At 53.9% G+C, this 19,258-nt stretch overlaps 1 protein-coding gene and 1 long non-coding RNA gene across 5 annotated transcripts; one reads left to right on the top strand and one right to left on the bottom strand.

Moving 5' to 3' along the window:
- Window positions 1–644: 644 nt before the first annotated feature.
- On the bottom strand, window positions 645–18,931 carry SLC22A8 (solute carrier family 22 member 8). Its single transcript, XM_010956471.3, has 11 exons — window positions 18,789–18,931; window positions 17,705–18,064; window positions 7,432–7,535; window positions 6,738–6,892; window positions 6,053–6,221; window positions 3,815–3,938; window positions 3,488–3,603; window positions 2,328–2,542; window positions 1,525–1,633; window positions 1,184–1,387; window positions 645–1,105 (listed from the first exon to the last, which is right to left on the bottom strand). The coding sequence occupies exons 2-11, from the start codon at window positions 18,038–18,040 to the stop codon at window positions 1,006–1,008; spliced, it is 1,632 nt and encodes a 543-aa protein (XP_010954773.2). The 5' UTR covers window positions 18,041–18,064; window positions 18,789–18,931; the 3' UTR covers window positions 645–1,005.
- On the top strand, window positions 3,945–17,698 carry LOC123617252 (uncharacterized). 4 transcript variants are annotated; one of them, XR_012509553.1, is made up of 4 exons: window positions 3,945–4,978; window positions 8,588–8,770; window positions 10,585–10,701; window positions 16,402–17,698. It is a non-coding gene; the product is annotated as an uncharacterized LOC123617252 (long non-coding RNA). The 4 variants fall into 4 exon arrangements; XR_012509552.1 differs by having other exon boundaries at window positions 8,588–10,701; XR_012509554.1 differs by lacking the exon at window positions 16,402–17,698 and having other exon boundaries at window positions 10,585–13,176.
- Window positions 18,932–19,258: the final 327 nt, after the last annotated feature.

The following is a 19,258-nucleotide window of genomic DNA, read 5'->3' as shown; positions in this document are numbered from 1 at the left end:
AGCCATTCTGGGCTTGTGCAGTCAAGTGCTTACATGCATGATGGGACATGTAGACACACATGTGGTATTTCCAAGCACAAGACGTGCTATAGACTACCTTGTGTCCCTGCCCAAATTCATACGTTGAAGCCCCAACCCACAATGTGAGGGTATTCGGAGGTGGGGCCCTTGGGAGGTAATTAGGGTTAGAGGAAGTCATGAGGATGGGGCCCTTGTGATGGGATTAGTACCCTTATAAGAGGACAAACGGATAGCTTGCTTCATCTTTCCCTCTCCTGCCATGTGAGGACATAGTGAGAAAGCATCTGACCATCTGCAAGCCAGGAAGGTGGCCCCCACCAGGAACTGAGCCTGCCAGCACCTTGATCTTGGACTTCCCAGCCTTCAGAACTGTGAGGAAGAAATTGTTTCAGTGATCCAGTCTGTGGCATGTTGTTATAGCAGCCCGAGCAGGCTAATACAGGCTTGGTGCATACACACCTCAGTGTACTCACACTGCACACACGTTCATATCAGCCCAGCTTGCAAGTACCTGTGTGCGCATACCTGCATGTGCACGCAAGCACGGATGCACAGATGTGCATGTTCACGCATCCATGTGGTGGCCTGCTCCCTTTCCCATGCCCATTCCTGATCAGCATGGCTCGAGTTCTCCATTGCTGTTTATTGAAATCTCCCATTGAAAAATGAGGAGCAAGAGAGGGAAGAGGGTGGGAACAATGGGGGAAGTGGCCAGTGGGGAAGGGCTGGACAGAAGAATGTCGGCCTGGGCTGTAGGGAGGATGCAGGCAAGGTGGGGTGTGCAAAAGCCTGTGGCCCAAACTTTGAGCTGGCCAGGGCTGGGTTGGGGGCCTCTGGTGGTGGTGGAGATGCCTTCACCAAGTTCTCCGAAGACTGTGTCCTAGGAACATGGATCCATCCAGAGCCATCCCCAAGGTGCCCTCGGAGCCCAGAGACAGGCAAGGGTTAGTCTCTGAAGGGCAGGGAAAGGATGGTCTGTTGCCCTCAGCTGGGGCCCAGGCCCGGTTCACAAGGCTGCAGAGGGATCTTCTGGGATGCCTTTTCTGCTTCTGGCTCCTGCTTTGGCTTCTTTGCCCGCAGGGACCTAGGGAAAGATTGCTCAGGAAAAGCCCGGGGCTTCCTCATGGAGAATTGTTGGTGGGGCTGGAGGCAGGGGACTGACCAGGTTTCTACATCTTCAATAGTCTCTGGCAAGGGCCGATTGAGTGTCTCAGGCAGGAAGAGGGCTGCGCTGCCTCCTAGGAGGGTGATGGTCCCAAAGATGACATTGGGGATGAAGGGCTGCAACTCCCCTGTAATTTTCACCAGCGGGGCCATCATGCTTCCCACGCGGGCCCACAGGTTACTTATGCCCATACCTGTTTGCCTGGGAGAGTTCAAAGAAGGGGTTGGCAGGCCAGTCCCAAAGAACAGCTCTGGGACCTGTGGGCAGGGGTGGGAGGATGCTACAATCCCACCTGTCTTGTATCCTTTGGCTGGTTGGACCCCAGGTCCCACACCTACCGGATGACCGTGGGGTAGAGCTCGCTGGTGTAGAGGAAGAGGCAGCTGAAGGAGCTGGACAGGCATCCCTTCCCAAATACGGCCAAAATTGTTCTCAGGGTCATCAAGTCTGGAGGAAGGAAAATACGGCAGACCTTGGTGCTCAAGCGCACCTGAGTGTTCTCACTCCTCAGCAGACCTTGTCTCCCTTTCTGTTTTGGCTGCTGGAAAGCTCAGATCAAACTTAAAGCTGAGTAATAGCCCCTCTGCTATTCCTAGTGCTTTGCAGGCTTGTGTCCTGCTGCATTTGTGTTTTTCCCTGGCTCTGATCCCCTCTTCTTCTATTTTGTTGTATCTGTTTTTGTCCTAAAACATCTCAAGTTCTTTGGAAGAATAGTGTCAACACACAAGCATTTATGTGAAGTAGAAGTGGCTCTTCCAAGGTGGTGGAGGAGTAGGTTGTGCAGTGTTCCTTGAACACTGGGCTCTGGTGTTTCCCCATCCAAGCTCATCTTCTGCAGTGATGTCACCCAGGCCATGCCCAGTTCCTCCCACTGTGCAGACACCACCATGCTTTGCCCAGTTTAAGTCAGATCTGGAAAAGATCATCAACACCATCTCACCCAACTGAGTTATTTTCTGGATGAGAGAACTGAGCCCCAGAGAGCACAGGGATCTGCTCAAGGTAACAGAGTGAGTGAGAGGCAGAGTCAGCACATCTGGGGTCCCCGGGACCCCACTTCCCAGCCTGTGATTCTCACAGACACATTGGCCTCACAGGTCAGCCTCTTTCAGAGGGTCCTGGGGTAGCCCCAGCTTCTCACCCGAGGGCACAAAGATGAGAGCCAAGATGGACCCTCCTGCCAGGAGTAGAACAGCGGCCTCTGTGATGTGCCGGCCCAGATAGCTTACGGAGATGATAGTGATGAACTTGGCTGGGATGTCAACCCCACCAAAGATGAGCTGGAGAAGGTAGAGGTTGACTCCAAATTCCTCTACACCCATAGCCAAACTGTAGTAGGCAAAACCGGTGCAAAACCTGAAGGGCAGAGAGCAACTGAGTAAGACCTGCAGCCAGGCTGGGGCTGCTCCTCATCCGGCTTATTGGGTCACCAGGATGGTGAATAGTTTCATTTCTTGTCCCAATTGCCACTGATTGGTAGGGGCTGCTTGAGTGCCGTTTTGAGGTCTCTGAGATTGTGTCTGGGCTCAGTGAGAGAGTGCTGGGATTGATTGGTTATGTCTGACAGGGGCATGGTCTATGCTGTGGTTGCAAAGATGCTCCAGAGAATATCCATCCTGGAGAGACTCTTGGAGACCAAAGGGAGCAGTAAATGATCTCTCTTGGTTGGGTCATGGTTTAATACCCAGAAGGGAGGAGGTGAAAGTCAGCTGTGCACATGGGTCAGACACCTCCCTTCCCACCTTCTGAACTGTAGGATCCCTTTTGAAGAGTTCCTGAACAAACTGAATCCTTTTCATATGGGGATGGCCAGGCTGGAGAAGGGCCTCAGAAGGGGCTATGAAGGAGCTGCAGGATGCCAGACAGAAGAGGCTTCTCAGGAGAAACACGATTTCTGTTGTTAAGTCTTGAAGCCTTGAGAGCCAGCCTTGTTCTGCGGGGTCCCAGGCAGCAGAGCTGGACCCAGGGGTGGTGGTGGGGGCAGAGACAGAGAGGCACATCCTGAGGGAACTGCCATGGCAGGGATGTAAACTGGTGATGGGGTTTGGAGCATTGCCCTGTGGGTGAGGTGAGTGTGACCCCAGAGGAAAGCAGGACCTGATGGCTGGACCTGGGTGTGGGGCAGGGATGTGGGAGGTTTCTGGGGTTGGGGCTAGGCTGGGGCAGCCCAGAGGAGGGGATCCCTTGACTCCTCTTGCAGATGCCCTAGGCCTTGTCCTCAGATGAGCTGGCTGAGGCCTGTTTGTCATTCCTGCCTTGGTGGGGGTGCTAGGGTGTGGGCAGGGAGGTGTGGTGGATTACCAGGCCAGGGAAAGACAGAAGGTCATACGGCGCAGGATGGGTGTCCGGATCAGGTCAGCTAAGCTGTGCTTGACCTTGGCCAAAGAAATCTCCTTCTGCAGGTTGAGTTTGAGCTCCTTGGGGCAGAAGAAAGGGAGAGGGCCATTAGTGACCAGCTTGGGGGCAGGAAGAAGAAGAGAGGGCGGTGCAGGCCGGTGACTTCAGAGAAGCTTGCTTAGGGCATTAGATGTGAGGTAGGCTTGTGAGCGGAGGAAACAGAGGAGGCAAGGGCAGCCCAAAAGCAGAGCCCAGATTCTGCCCGAGACAATAGACCCTCTCAGCCTCTACCTCCAGGCTGAGTTTTTCTCCCTCCTCCTTCTTGCCATTGAAGGCAGCGACCTGCCGGAGTGTCTTCAGGGCCTTGGAGGACTTTCCAGACAGGACCATCCAGCGTATGGACTCTGGCAGCCACCTGGGGGACCAGAATCAAGTCACAGTGGCTCACCCTCCTCTCCTCAACACCAGAGGCCCTTTGAGAGTCTGGAAGAAGATCAATAGCCGGCCAGGGGGTAGGAGGCCCGGAAACTCGAGCTGCCTCACTGTGGATTTCATGGAATTTAAACTTGGCCAAGCCTTGCACCTGGGCAGCCTGCAGCCAGCACAAATTCCAGTGTTCTCTTCTTCTCTTTCCAGGAGAGCCTTTCTTCCGCCCCCCACCTGGGTCGCTTGTTGTCCTTGGGTGTCGTTCTTAGCCAGGAGCCTTGGGCCCTGGGCCCTGGGCCAAGGCAGGTCGGGCCTAGGGAAGGGACGGTATGTTCGAGGCTGGACAGCTGGAGGGTCCTGTACGTCCACCTTCTTTGGGGTGCATTCCAGGTCCTGGGTGAAGTGGGGGCAGGGCTGCAGTCCTGGGGCAGCTTAGGAAGGGGGCCAAGTTTAGGGTTGGGACCTAGGGAATGAGTCTGAGGACCCTTCGATTCTCCCTGAAAAAGGCCAGATGTGCTCAGGAAGGGTGGGTGCCAGCACAGCATGGGGTCTTGGGATTGGCCGGTGTGTGACCAAGCTCCCTCTCCCCAATGCCCGGGCTGTACTTTTGGGGTTGGCTCCTGCTGAGCCACCCCTGAAGGTCACTGGGTGAAGAGGAGTGGAGGAGGCAGACATGTGGGGAGAAAGGAGGGATGTTTGGGAAAGTCTAGTCCAAGGTGAGGTCCACTCTGGCTGTGGCCCCTGTGGGCACCCAGGGCTTGGCTCTAGCAAGGCCCTAGGGGGAGTGGACATTGGTCAGTTGGTTTCAGATCACTGGTCCAGTGGTGGCCTGCTGGGTCCATTGCTACCCACCCTCCCGGCCTTATGGTCTTGTTTCTGTCCTGACAGTCTTCTCAGCCTGTGCCTACCAAGATGATCAGTGACTTCCTCCCAAACACCAGAGGCGGGGCCTGGATCCGTCCTCCTCTCCCTGAGAATAATGACAACAGTGACTTCCAACTAGTGAGCCTCCCCGTGGACCAGGCACAGGTAACTCTGGGTGATGGGCATTAGTATCTCCATTTTTCCTAGAAAAATCTTGAGGCTCAGTGGGGGTGAGGCTTGTTCCAAGTCACACAATGAAGGGGCCTGCTAACCATCTGCCCTCATTTTGCTTCCTGACTCTTGCCTGCCATCCTAGGCTGTGGACATCCCCAGCTCCAGCCTGGACCCTCCAACCATCTCTCTCACTGCAAGATTGCCCACTCCCCTTGGGAACTTATTGTCCTTTCCAGAGGTCACATTCCAGTTCTGCATCTTTTTGTGTAAACTTGGGGGATGGCTTCACTTCTCTGATCCTCAGTTTTCTCATCTGTGAAATGGGAATCCTAATGCCCCCTTCACACAGAGATGCCATGAGCATCAGGATGACATAGGGTGATGCCCGGAACTTAGTAAGTACATAGTAAGTGCTTGAAAAAGTGTCCCTCCAAGACTTCATGTCTGTTCCTGAGCTTGTTCATTGTTTCCTGTTCTTTGGCCAACTGCCAGCTACCACCCACAGATTCGTTTCCTGTCTTCAGTGTGTCCTTACTCAGGGTCTCTGCCCCAGGCCCCTTGATTCTCCCAGGTTCTCAGGTTTGACCTTTCCTTTCCTTTCTATCTCAGACTCAGAAGTCCCCAAGCTCTGAGGATTTATTCCTTCAAAGTGCCTCTCAGACACGTTCCCCCAGGCTCCTCCTGCCCACAGTCACCTCCCTCTGTCTCCTGTCCCCACTTACTTGGATCTGCCCTCCTGTGTGATTATGTCCCAAATGGCAGTTTGGTCAGGACTTTCAGGATTTTGGTCTGTCCCTCCACACGAAGCCAAGGCCTCCCTGGCATTCTGGGCTCACCACTCACCACAGCCTGGCCCCATGCCAGCCACCTCAACTTACCCCCGTTTTCCACTGTGGGCAGCCCCTGAGCGCTCCCTCCAGCCACATGTCCTCCCTGGAATGCCCTTCCTGACTCTGGGATGGGGTGTCTCTGGACAGACAGAGTCGGCCAGCCTGGTCAGGCATGGGCTCCCCATTTAGCCATGGATGGCCTATGTAGGGGGCTGAAGAGGAGGGGGCCACATACCAGGACAACAGGAAGCAGGAGAAGAAGGGAACAGACACAGTTAACTGGAGCCAGCGCCACTGGGGGATGGCGTAGGCCAGGCCGGGCAGAATGAACTGGCCAACGGTGTAGAAGTAACCGATCGCAGTCGACTTGATGGCCCGCATCCGGGTGGACACCCACTCGACATCTGCAGGGAGAGCCCAAGGACCAGGTTAAGACCCTGCTTGGCCCTGGGCACCTCCTAGCAGGGGCATCAGCTCCTGCCCCCCACTGGCTACTTGATCTGACCCTGATCCTAAGGCTGCATTGCCCCCATTGTACAGATACTGTGACTGAGGCTCAACAAGGTAGGACTTGAACCCAGGTCTGTGTGACTCCCAAGCCCACACTCTTGACTGCCTCCCTAGTGGCAGGTGACTTCCCTTGTTTTGCCTCAATTCCCTCATCTGTAGAATCAGGGTAATAGTGTTACCTAACTGTGTGTGTGGACTGAATGAGATCATGTACCTGGCAGGTGCCAGGCCCAGGGTAAGTCCTCATATTGAAGCCACCTCACATTATGTTCAGAGGGGGGCCTCTGAGGTCCTGAGAGGAGCAGCACCTTGCTTGACCAAAGTTACCCGGCGCCGGTGGCTGAGCCAGGCTTGGCTTCAGGTTGGTGCTCCCCCAGCTCCCGTTCCCTGCCCCCTCCCCCGTGGCTCACTCAAGATCACGGTGCTCAGGCTAATGCCTGAGATGCCGCAGCCACACAGGAAGCGGAAGACCATGTAGACAGGGAGGGTGGGGCTGAAGGCTGCGCCTGAGCCGCTGGCCGCCAACAGCAGGTAGCTGCAGATCAGGATGGGCTTGCGGCCAAACCTGCAGCTCCAAGAAGAAGAGGGTCGGTTAGCCACTGTGAGCCAGCCAAGGAGAGTGACTATGCAGGCCTCGGGGCAAAGGGCTGGACTTCCCACCTCCCAAAGGGCCAGGCAGGGCGTGTAACTCTCTCCCCAGATAGAGCCTTACTGGAAATTGCTGTATTATTTTCGACAAGTTTGCAGTTACAGGTTTGAGTTAATGAGTGATTTCCTCCACCCCCAGCTTAGCCGTCTGAACAGGGGTCAAAGGACCACTCATCTCCAAGCTGGGCATCTACCCACTTCCACTGCCATGCCACCACTCTGGTGTCCAAAAACCTTGAGGCATGACCCCCAGGCCTGGGGAGGCTGGAAGACTCAAGGTGGAGGGGTTTGGGAGGCAGAGAGAAGGCTATGGCCCCCCAGAGGGCTGGCTACACAGCAAAGACCCCTCTCCCACCTCCCCCAGCTCTTTGCCTCTTCGGGGGTGCCTGGGTGGAACAGAGAGGGGCGAGGGTCTCCATGGGTTATACCTCCCCTTGTGAGGCCCCAGCATCTCACCTGTCAGACAGGTCTCCCAGCAAGGGCCCCCCAACCAGTATGCCCGCCATGAAGATAGACTGGGCCATCTCCTTCAGTTTGTTGGAACTGCACACCAAGTCCCACTGCATGGGAGAAAGGTAGCGCCAGCCTGGCTCAGTCCAGACCAGCCCTCTCAGCCGTGCTCAACCCGTGTCCCCCCATGTGCGGCTCACTCTCCCTGCACCTTCACCTGACTTCCCTGTGCCCGGCCTGCTACCCCCAAGTGCTGTTTCCCCTCCAGCCTGACCCGGGGCTCCTTGGGTCCCTGACCCGTGGTTGTGTAATGACAACACCCCTTAAGCACATGTGGCCTGCCATATAGCTTACAAAGTCTGCTCAGCTGTCACATCCAGGTCTGTCCTCAAGCTCCTCCACTCTGCCCCTCCAGGCTCATCCGCACCCGGTGATTCTCTGCTTGTCTGCTCCTCACCTCACACATCCAAGGCTAGTCCCCCTGCCTGCAACCTCTCTCCTCTAGGGGACATTTCTCTACTGTTGCCACCTCTCTCCATCCCCTACCCTCAGCCTCTGTCTCTTACTCTCTCCTGACTCCTTCTCCATCTGCATTTGCATGTCCTTAAATCTCTCCACCTTAACAACAAGGACCTACTGTAGAGCACAGGGAACTATAGTCAATATCTTGTAATAACCTATGATGGAAAAGAACCTGAAAAAAAAACATATATGTGTGTGTGTGTATATATATATGTATATAAACTGAATCACTTTGCTGTACACCTGAAACTAACACAATATTATAAATCAACTATACTTCAATTAAAAAAAAATCTCTCCATCTTAGAGCCTATTTTCCTTCCACGTTCCCTCTATTTCTCCCTTTCCTTCAAAGCCAAATCTCTTGAACAAGGAACCACATTTGCTGTCACCCTGTCCTCATGTTGCCTTCATTTCCCAGTTCTGCCTCCATCACTCCTCTGAAACTGCTTGCCGAAGCCCCTGGTGACGTTTCTCACCAGAGCCAATGGAACCTTCTGCTTCCTGACCTGACTTACATTTGGCTGCCCTCAACACCTAGTCTTCCTCCTTTTCCTCCATAGGTTCCTTTCTCTCTCACCCTTCCAGGTTCCCCAGGGCTCTTCTTGGACCTTCCTCTCTTTTTGTTCACTTTCCCCAGGAAATGCCATCTGCTCCCATGACTTCAGTGACTAGTTTACGGTGAAGACTCCAAATCCCTGTCTTTAGCCCAGCCTCTCTTCTTGCCTCGAGACCAGTGGATTCAGCTGCCTAATTGAAATCTCAACATGGGTGATGTTCTGCGAGCATCTCAGAGCTAACGAGACTTGTCACCTCCCTCCCTGTAAGATCTCAATCTCAGTGACTGGTAGTCCTTTTTTGACTCCTTCCTCTTCCATGTTACTATCACTTGCTTCTCCAGTTTCTAATTTTTAAAACATTTCTTGAATATGGATTCTACTATTTTCACTACTGCTTACTTAGCACTGGCCTCATCATCTTTTCCTTGGGTTAAGAATAACAGCCAGTGTGTACTGAGGACTTACTACGCACCAGGCACGGTTCTAAGTAAGCACTCTCCATGCCTTAACTCTTTTAATCCTCAGCACCGCCTGATGGTATAGAGCTACTACCTTCCTCATTTTACAGTTGAGGAAACTGATCCCGGAGAGGATTATTGCAACAATCTTCCGACAGGTCTTGGCCTCAGTCCCTCCTATCCATCCTTTCCATGATAACCTGGATGGCTTTCTAAAACACCTCTCAAATCAGGTTCCTGCCTCCCCTAAGGCACTTCACTGGTTTCCTCTTGCCCTCTGCGTAAAGAGGAAGCTCTGTTAACACAGATTTATAAAGTCCTCATGCTCTGGCCCCTGCCTACCTGTCTGGCCTAATCTCCTGCTAATCCCTGACACGCACCCTTGGTCCAGCTATTCTGAATTACTTGTGTAATGAAGTGAAGAATCTATTCACTGGAAATGCCTCATGAGAATGTTTGGGAAGGAAAACAGTGTGGGGAAAGAGCCACACATGCCGGGGAGCTCTTCCCACTCTCCTCGAGGGAAGTGAAGGGGGGCTGGGGGATGGGGAAGACTCCAGGTCCCCCAGCTGTCTCAGAGCGGCATGGCCAGCAAACCCAGTGGGCTCTTCTGGTTGGAAAGGGAGCCTGCGTGGTACGTGTGTGAGGATGGGGGAGGGAAAAGAGTAAAGGAGGAAGAGAAGGGGCATGAAAGGAGTACCCCAGTGGGTGTCGGTGTCTAGAGAGACTTCTGATACTTTGTGGCATGCCATGTTCAATGACGGGGGATCCTGGAGCTGGATGGGGACATGTCGTTCTTGACATTGGCTTGTGAGTGAAAGAAATGGATGCTCCTTCCACTTTGTTTAATTAAGAGGGAATCCCTGGCCTGGACTTGTGTGTTTTCTCCCTTCATGGTGGTGGGAATGGTGACAACTAGAGAGACCCTGAAAACCACGTGTTGAAGACAGCAGAGCTGCTGTTCGTCTGGGTCTCTGAATGACGTAGGAAGGGGATTGGGAACAGAGGAGCATGGCAAACAAGGGACCAGATATAGAGAGAACTGGAGAGATTTTTTAAAGGCATCCTGGAATTTTGGAGGGAGGGAAAGATATTTTGAAGGACTTCTGGCATGCTTTCTGTGTAGTTAGTTGTACAAAATCCTAGAGAAGACTGATTTAAAAAACCCTATAAAGGTTGGCTGGGGGTGTGGGTAAATTAGGAGTTTGGGATTAGCAAATTAAATTACTATATATAAAATAGTTATACAACAAGGACCTACTATATAGCACAGGGAACTATATTCAATTTCTTGTGATAAGCTATAATGGAAAAGAATCTGAAAAAAATATACACATGTATGCATAGGTATAACTGAATCACTGTGCTGCACACCTGAAACTAACATCATAAATCAACTACACTTCAATTGAAAAAAACCCCAAAACCCTATAGCTGAAGCCTCCATTCTTCAAGGTGTTGAGAGTGTGACTTATGGTTCCTTTGACTTTGGCCCCGTGCGTGGGCCTGGCCACGTGGGCTCCGTGGTTTTAATTGGGTTACACCAGTGATTCTACGAAAGCTTCAGGCTACTGTGCTCCTCTTTGCTTTTGTACTTGATTATCTTCTCTTTATTTTAGCAATGTTGCTGGCCCTTTGAAACACGTCAAGATCATCTCTCCTGAATTCCAGGGGCCACGGGGTTCAGGCTGGTCCAGGGGCATCTTTTCTGGCTGCCTGGCACAAGCAGGCAGTTGGTAAGTATTTGTGGAAGGAGAAGCACATTCAGACACCCCAGTGTAGTTCCTCATTTCTTCCACCCTCAGCATCCTGTTCTCACCTCCAAGAGGACACCAGTTACATAGCATTCTACCTGCCTGTTTACTTGTCTGTCTCTCCTGTATTCCGTAACCTCACTGAGGGCGGAGACCTCTCATTTAACTCTTTATCCCTAGCAGCTAGCAGAGTAGTTGGTGCACAGTGAACGTTAATGTTTGTCCAATGAATAATTGATGGGTTTACATATTTTACTGATAAGGCCCCGAGAGAAAAATGTAACTTGTTGGTTGGAGGGAGCCAGTCACTCAGCTTCTGTCTAGTCCTCGGCATGGCCTGGGCTGACCTCTGGTCTGTCAACTTTCGGCTGCTCCCAATATCCTATCCACTGTTCTTGGCCCTCTTTGTCCTTTCTTGGAATGGTTACTCCTAAGGAGCTGGGGTCAGGAAGGGAAGAACAGGAAGCCCGCTGCCATGTCTTCCTGAGTGATAATGTATCAGGAAGGTGGTGGGGGAGAAACAGGGGGCCGACTGTGCTCAGGAGGGAGGTTTGCAGATGATGCCTTCATAGGTGCTATTGTCTCCATTTTACAGACAGAGAACCTGAGGCTTAGAGGGTAAATAACTAGCCCACGAGTACAGCTTGGCTCATTTCAAGGCAGGGACTCAAGCTCAGACTGGCTGGACCCCCAGCCAGCGCTCTTGACCACGGCCCCCTGATGCGTGCTTTGCTCTGAGCGCTGAGCTGCCGGAGGGAAGGCTCAGTGCGCGGGAGCTGTGGCCATGCGGCACTGTAAGGCATGCAGCATCGGATGGGCCCGAGTTGGGGCTGAGGAGGCAGCCGGGGCCACAGCCAGGTGAGCTGGTCTGATGTCAGACCCAAAGGGTGAGGGACAGGCTCAGGAGCTGGGGCAGCAGCAAAATCACAGGCCAGGAGGCCCCTAGGAGGGCTAAGCAGAAGGCGTGTCATAAAAGGTCAGGGCAAACCATTCGTGATGAAAATCACGTTTGGCAGGATGGGGACCCTGCTTGGTGTGTATATATGGGCTGACTCTGCCAGGGGACCCCACACATGGACCGTACTCCCCCCCCCCCCGCCCCGAGCAAGAACAAGGGAAGAAACGTTCCCTAGATTTGGGGTTTTTTAGATCTAGTTTAGGCCTTGGGGAGAATTGCTGTGGCCCCTGTGTGCTCTCGGGTCCCTGATGAAACCTGGTACGAGGGCCAGAGAGGATGAGCCAGGTACCCAGGGAGACCCAAAAGGGCATGAGTTCTGCCACCTAGCGGCTGTGTGTTCCTGGGCCAGTTACTTAACCTCTCTGCGGCTGTCTCCTTGACTGTAGAATGGGGGTAATACTAAGGCCTGCTTCTCAGGATTGTAAATAGCATAAGGAATGAGGAGAACCCAGCACTATACCTGGCAAACAGTTGACAGTATGTGATAGCTGTTTACTATGATTGTCACATGTCATTGCAAGGCCTGCACTTGTAGGGACAAATGATGCAGTAGAAAGGCAATGGATTCTGGAATCAGGACTCCCCCTTCACAAGCCCCCTGCTCCGTCCCTCTTCCTATAAAAGCTTGACATGACCATCATGGCTGAGAGAGCCACCTTCTGGATCCAAGCCCAGTGTATTCCTCTGGGGTGACATCTGCTGTGGTCATAAAAGAAGATTCTCAGGGTCATGAAAGAAGGAATGCAAAGTACCAACCCAGGGCCCTGCACATAGTAGGTGCTCAGTGAGAGAGTCCCTGATCCTGGAGAGCCCACAGCACGACTCCAGGCTCCTCCTATGCAGAATCCCGGCTTTCTAGGTGAGGGCCGCCATGGGGGGTCAGGCTGGCCCAGAAACGTGGCTGGGGTGGGGCGCTCTGATCTTTACCCAGGAGTCAGATTAGAGGCTAGGAAAGAGGCGATGACAGGAGGGGTGCCCAGGGCAGGGTTGAGGTGAGCAAATGGGGGTGAAGCAGGAGACAAGAGATGGACAGGTGGTTTGGGAGGTGGGCAGCCTGGGGATTTGGGGGTGGGGGTGGAGGAAGACCAGAGGCTCAGCAGGGAAACCTCCCATCACGGAGACCTGCTTCTGGGAGGACCACTGGGGCAGGCTCTCTGCTTCTCCCACAGCTGACTTGGGGCCTCCAGGGACCTGTGTGGCTGGACAAGTTTTCTGTGGCCCTGGACACAGGACAGGAAGGCTCGAGGCCCTTAGAGGGAGGGGCATGCTCATCCAAGGACAGGCCCAGGCCTTCGAGGGCTGCAGGGGTGGGTTTCAGGAGCCCCCCAGACCGAGCTGGGCACCAGCAGGCCTGAGGTTCTGTGGTATGGGAGCTGTGGGCTCTGGCTCCTCTCCAGGGAACCCAGAGCCTGCAATCCATGCCCCTCTACACTTTCCAGACTTAAAAGAAAGCCCTTTGTTTCCTTTTAATGTCCTAGTAAAGCTCCTTCTGAAAAATTCCAACCCTGTCTTTGCTGAACCCAGAGAAAGGAATGTAGGGTCACCTCTGCCAGAAAAGCTTATGGGATCAGAAGGGGGAGAGGAACTCCCCGCGCTCTGGGCTGGACCCAGCGTGGTCCTCCCACCCTCGCCTCCTCCATGGGGAAGTTCTTTGTTATCCCATTTCACAGGTGAGGGGACTGAGGCTGCCGACTAGGGGAGTAGAGCTAGGTCCTGCGTTCAGGCCTGTGATGTTTCCTCCAGAGGAGGGCTGGGTGGGGGCGTGGAGTGAGGCAAAGCTATGTGGCCTGGGTGAGCCGGGAAGAGCTGTGACGGCTGATTCCCCTCTTACTGGGGGTCCCCCTATTCTTCTAGGGGAACTAACCCCCTGGTTCTCAGGACACCTCTTTAACAATGACCGTGACAACAGCAGTGGCCGCAGACATTAGCTGAATGTGTCCTGCAGGCGCAGGGCCCTGTGCTAATGTTGTCCTGGGATTACCTCTTCCACCTCCCTCTCTCTCTCTTTTTTTATATGGAGGTCCTGGGGATTGAACCCAGGACCTCATGCATGCTAAGCACGTGCTCTACCATTGAGCTATTACCCCCTACGCCCTGCAGTATCTCTTTTAATGTTCACATTTGTTCTTACTTCATTTTACGGATGAGGAAACCAAGACTTCTGGGGCCGTTAAATCCCCCCAAAATGGCAGAGTCAGAATGTGAACTCTGCTGCTTGGTGCTGGCTCATGATCTGGCACTGTCCACCTGGGAGATGGTCTCTTGCCACTACCAACCAGGGTCATCTGGCTCAAGCTGGTTGCCAGATGCTGCCTTCCCCATCACCATCCTGCCCCTCAGGGCTGGCAAGTCCAGTGCCCTGCCTCCACCCCGGAGGCCCACCCCTGGGTCAGACCCAGCCACTGCTCTACCTTTAACAGGTGGTGGCCTGCAACCACACCCCACCTCCAGCAGATGGAGCATGTATTTGTCAAGTTTTGAACCATAAGTGGAAAAATCAGAAGAGTTTGACGTTGCTGGGCTGGTACTAGCACCTGGCTGGGTCTGGCCACCGACACTTCCCTGACTGATTGGGGATCCCAATAATGGGCTCTCCTGGCTGAGAGTCCTCAGGGGAGCCAGAGCCTGCCCAGGACCCGACCTGGAGAAGGGTGCAGACCCTGAGGCCCGGTGAAATCCTGCATTTTGGTGGGATGCAGATTCACATGGCCTCAACTGCTGGAAGGGTGACTGGGAACCCAGTTGGCATGGATGTGAACTGACGCTTGACCGGGTACAAGACGTGCAAGCTCTGCTCTTGGCCAGGCTCCCTGGATCCGGATGTGCACCCTGGAGGGGCAGCCACTTGCCTGCAGTCAGCACTGTTTGAGTCCCTCCTGCGGGCTCCGAGGGGGCACAGACTTCATTCAGCATTAACTGGGCGCTTCTTACACACTGCACCGAGCAGGGCCGCAGCAGGGCAGGGTGCGCAGTCTCAATGAGCCAGGGCTGGGGCAGTTGGGTTGGTAGGGAGGGGTGGTTCTGGAGCCCTGAGACCTGCTTTGACTCTCAACTCCATGCTTTATGAAATGGGCTGCCTTGGACCAGGAACCTGTTATTGGGGTTCCTCATCTGTGAAAATGGCATAAATAAAGGTACTAACCTCAGAGAGTTATTACGAGGATTAAATGAGTTAATATGAGCAAAGTGCTTAGGACCATCTGGGGTGGGACAAGCATGCATGCAGTAAGTGGTAGCGATGGCGATTATTTAATTACTCCCTGTAGGATTTTTGTTTCTTTGGCGAGCTTATGTGCTTTGTAGAACATGGATGGTGGCTTTATCCCTTCTCTCTGTCTTCCCAGGGACAAGATGTACAGCCAAGCCACCTGTACATCTGAAACTTATTTACAGGTATTGGAGCATCTTTGACTTCTCCCTCCTCCTCCTGTCCCTCATCCTCACATCCATTTGGCTCCCCAGGCCCAGAGATTCTAACTCCTTAACATCTCTGATATCTATTCTGACTGCCCCTGCCATCTGTCATCTTTGTCCTGGATCCCTGTGGCAACATGCTAACTGGTCTCTCTGCCGCTGGACTAAAACTCCCCACAAGCTACTCTCCACCCTGTAGTCAGAGTGACTATCCTGAGAAGGTGGGCTGAGCATGCCCGCTCCTGCTCAACACCGATCAATGGCTCCCTGTCACCCTGGGGACAGAGGCCACACCTTCACCTCAGCATCCAAGCCAGGCCCTCCCCCTGTCCTCTCCAGCCCATGCCCGATGGCCTCTGCACCCCACTGCCCGCCTCTTTCAGCCTTCCTCCGTCTCTTGTGGTCCTGACTGTTTTGCTCTCTTCATGCTTCTGTGACTGTGCATTTGACGCCATGCACACTGTTCCTTCTGCCTGGGGTGCACTTGCCCCCTGCAGCCTGCCCCCTAACTCTCACTCCTCCTTTATACTCAGCTCAGACTTTGCTGACTCCAGCAAGCCCTCCTGGGTTCCCTGTCCAGGCTAATTAGATGCCCCTCCTCCGGACTCCCAGAGCACCCTGAGATGATAAAGCTCATATCCATTCGTTACACAAATATTTATTTCACAGAGTGCCTCCTCTGTGCCAGGCACTATTCCAGCTGCTGGGGATACAGCAAAGCAGCTGAAAATCCCTGCCTCGGGGAGCTCGCACACCCCACCACCCTGCTAATAATCCTTGGTGGGTGGGTCTGCCTCCTCACGAGAGGTGAGCTCATCGAGGGCAGCCAGGGCTCTTGAGTTCTTTGACTCCATGTCCTCGATATTGTGCGTGTAGCAGTCAATAAATGTTTGTTGGATGCTGGATGCGTATCAGGCACTGTGTTTGGTGCTGGGGAGAAAAAGTACATAGGACAGGGAAGAAGTATCTGGGGCTATGAGAGGCAGCAGATGTGATGGTTGGGAGCATGGCTCTGGGGCCAGGTGCCTGTGTTCAGATCCTGAATCTGCCTCTTACCGGTGGTGCGACCTTGAACAAGCTCTTTAACCTCTATGGGCTTCAGTTTCCCCATCGCAACGATGGGCTTAGCATGCAAACTACCCTAGAATGCTGTTGGGAAGGTTAAAAGTGTTAATATTGATAAAGCACTTAAAACAGTGTCCGGCATGTAATAAGTGCCTTATATATAAACAAATACTCATTAAACAAATGAATAACAATCATAGACTCTGAACATAGATAGTCCTGGATTCAACTCTTTCCTCTGTCAGGTTGTAATCATATAAAATCCTGGGAAAGCTGTCGAACCAGACTGCGCCTCAGTTTCCTCATCTGTGAACTGAAGATTCTAACGATACTCCCCTCACTGAGATGCCATCTCCCGGGGTTCCAGGACTGCAGGCCTGGTACCAGGTAAGGACTTTGAAATGCATCTCTTCTGATGAGGTAAAAGCAAGATCCTGCCGCTGAGGGGCTCATGGTCCCCTGTGGGAGAAGGAAAACACTGGGCTGTGCTTGCTGCTCAGATGCCACTTCCTCCAGGAAGCCTCCCTAGAACCCTGTGGTTCATCCCTCTTTTGTTCTGCCATAAATGCCTCCCTCCCGGGCCTTTTTTGGGCTTTCGCTTTAAATTCCGGCTCCAAAACTGACCAGCTGTGTGGCGCTGAACCTTCGCTTCCCTTCTCTGAGTCTTAGTTTTTTTGTTTTTTTTTTAAAATTTGTAAAAGAAGATAAAATCACCTTCAACAGAACATCACTGTGAGAATCAAATTGCAGGAGACAACATCTGCCCAACACTAAAATGCGCCTGGCCGTTTATGAATCCTCAACAAACGCCAGTTCCCATTTCCTCCTCTTCATTTGACCCTGGGCTCCAGTTCGTTTGAGAGCCTGATTTAACTCCGTAACCCCCAGCGATGGCAGGTAAAGAATCAGTAAATAAATGAGGGTGTGAATGAATGGCAGGTGAACCTGTGAGTGCCGGTGGGAGTGGGTGAGAAGATTTCTGGGTCTGCTCAGGCATCTTCCAACCCTCCCCTCTGTCCATTGCCTCCTCCACACGCCCTCCCACCTTGAAGATTTTGCACGAGATGGAATTTTCCTCCTTCTCCCATTGCCTGGCTAACTCTTACTGGGACTCATCTCAGCCCAGGTCACTTCTTTAGAGGAACTTCCTCCGACACCTCCCTCCTGCCCCTCCCCGCCTGCCCCCAGCCCAGGGGTAGGCCGTGGTCTGAGGTCACAGACCTAAGTACTTTGAAGTTATAATTTGATATTCCATTAATTGATGCTACCCCTGCTAGGCTGTGGACCCCGTGGGAACAGGGACCGTGCATTTTTGTATCCCCAGGGCTTGGCACTGTACCTGTCATAGAATGGGATGTTTGTTGAAGAAAGCTTGTGCTCTGAATGTGAAGAAACAGAGCCTTTTGGTCTGTGAGCATCTGCACCCAGGTCCCTCCTCTCTGCCTGCCCCGCGCCCTGTCCTGGCCCCAGCCTGCTCTCCTGTCCATCAGTGCTGCAGGGTGTGGGGTGCTTGCTGTAAGCAGAGGGAGGGGGTGGCTCTGGGCATACCTCAATCACAATGGAGTCCCTGCTGTTGGTGTCGTAGGTCCAGCCGTCCAGGCAGGGCTCAGTGGCCCCCTGGGTGTCATTGTGCAGGCTGGTGTTGGGTGGATACACGAAACGAAGGCACGTCTCAGGCTTCCCACTCCGGCCGATGGGGAGCACCCAGGGCCCCGCGGAGGCGTTGGGTGGTGGGCGGCAGTGGTGGATGGGGGTGGCTGCTGTGAAGATCTGCAGTAGGTTGTGGCTGGCCATGCCGAGGATTGGGAGGCCAAGCAGGACTGTGTGCAGGAACTGGAAGGGTCCCTTGCTGGACACACGGTCCACGAGCTCGGCGAAGGTCATGGTGCCGGGCAAGATGAACCGGAGCTGTGGACGGGGCGCCAGGCCGGGGAGAGGTAGGTGGTGATGGAGGGCAGGTGGATGGGTGTGGAAACACATGTGGAAGGGTGTGCCCAGGTGTACGTGTGAGTGCGCATGTATGTATCAATGTGTAAGGATGTGGGGCTTAGCTTGTGTGCCCCCAGATTTATGTGTGGATGAGGATGTACCCAACCGCATGTCCAGATGCGGGGTCCCAGGCGTGGTGTGTTCTGGCATGTGTTCACAGGGGTGTCTACAGGGATGTGCACATTTAGACGGGGTGTGGGGGGCACAGCTGGGTGAGCTTGGGCGTGTGGCTGTGTGTGTGGGGACTTGAGGGTGCGAGTAGGCATGTGTTAAGCTAGATTGATCACGTATGCTGCAGGCGTGGGGGCAGTGCAGGCCAACCGGCTGGAACCGAGGGGCCTGGTCTTGGACTTTGGCCACACAGGATGGATGTCAGGAGTAGGTGGGAGAGGTCCCCAGTCACACACAGGGTTAGCAGAGCCCAGGCTGTGTGCTGGGAAGGTCTCCCCAAGCCCAGCACCTCCTGGATTTTGGCTGTCCCCTGGGGCTGGGCACATCATACTGGGGCAGTGGAAGGGGCCCAGGCAGTTCCCAGAGGGCATAAGGGACTTGGCCAGTTGCAGTGAGGAAGCAGCACCTGGCCTCGGGGGCCTCCCAGGGGTCCCTGGCGGCTGGAGCTTGGGGGGCCTCCATCCCTCCTCACCTGGTAGCTGGGCCTGGCTCCCTCCGGTGGGGCTGGTTGTCGGTGTGGCTGAAGCCCTTGCTCTGTCCCCGCGTCCGGCAGCTGCTGTAGTTTGGCAGCTCAGCTCCTACAAGCTGTGTTTGTGCCTTCCCCAGGGGGGCTTATATAAGGCATAAGCCGTTTTCCGGGCTAATGTTTGACTTTCTTTTGGGGATTAATGATACCGGCAGGGAGAGAGCTGTGGACCCACTAAGCCCAGCTTTCCTCAAAGGGCTGCCTCAGCAAAGGCTGGGGCGGTGGCAGGGCTGTGCCTGGCGGGGCTTCGAGCGGGACAGAGGGCTCGGTGCTTCAGGCAGGAGGAGTCTGGCTGGGGCAGGATTGGGAGGCTCTGGTTTGAGCCCTGAGGGCCCAGGGTCCTCTCTGAGGGATGGTCTGGAGACTTGGAGCTGAGAATAGCCCCCAGTGGAATAGAGGGTGGTACTGCCTATAAG

This window comes from Camelus bactrianus, chromosome 10, assembly GCF_048773025.1.
Source record: "Camelus bactrianus isolate YW-2024 breed Bactrian camel chromosome 10, ASM4877302v1, whole genome shotgun sequence".
In the NCBI taxonomy this organism is placed as follows: domain Eukaryota; kingdom Metazoa; phylum Chordata; class Mammalia; order Artiodactyla; family Camelidae; genus Camelus; species Camelus bactrianus.
This window is presented reverse-complemented; position numbering and strand designations above follow the sequence as displayed.

Excerpts from the sequence above, each read along its gene's own strand:
- SLC22A8 (XM_010956471.3), bottom strand. The coding sequence starts at position 18,040 with ATGACCTTCGCCGAGCTCGTGGACCGTGTGTCCAGCAAGGGACCCTTC. Across the intron at positions 6,893-7,431 it reads CTGGGAGACCTGTCTGACAG|GTTTGGCCGCAAGCCCATCC; the intron begins GTGAGATGCTGG and ends TTGGAGCTGCAG. Across the intron at positions 2,543-3,487 it reads TTCTGTCTTTCCCTGGCCTG|GTTTTGCACCGGTTTTGCCT; the intron begins GTAATCCACCAC and ends TCTGCCCTTCAG.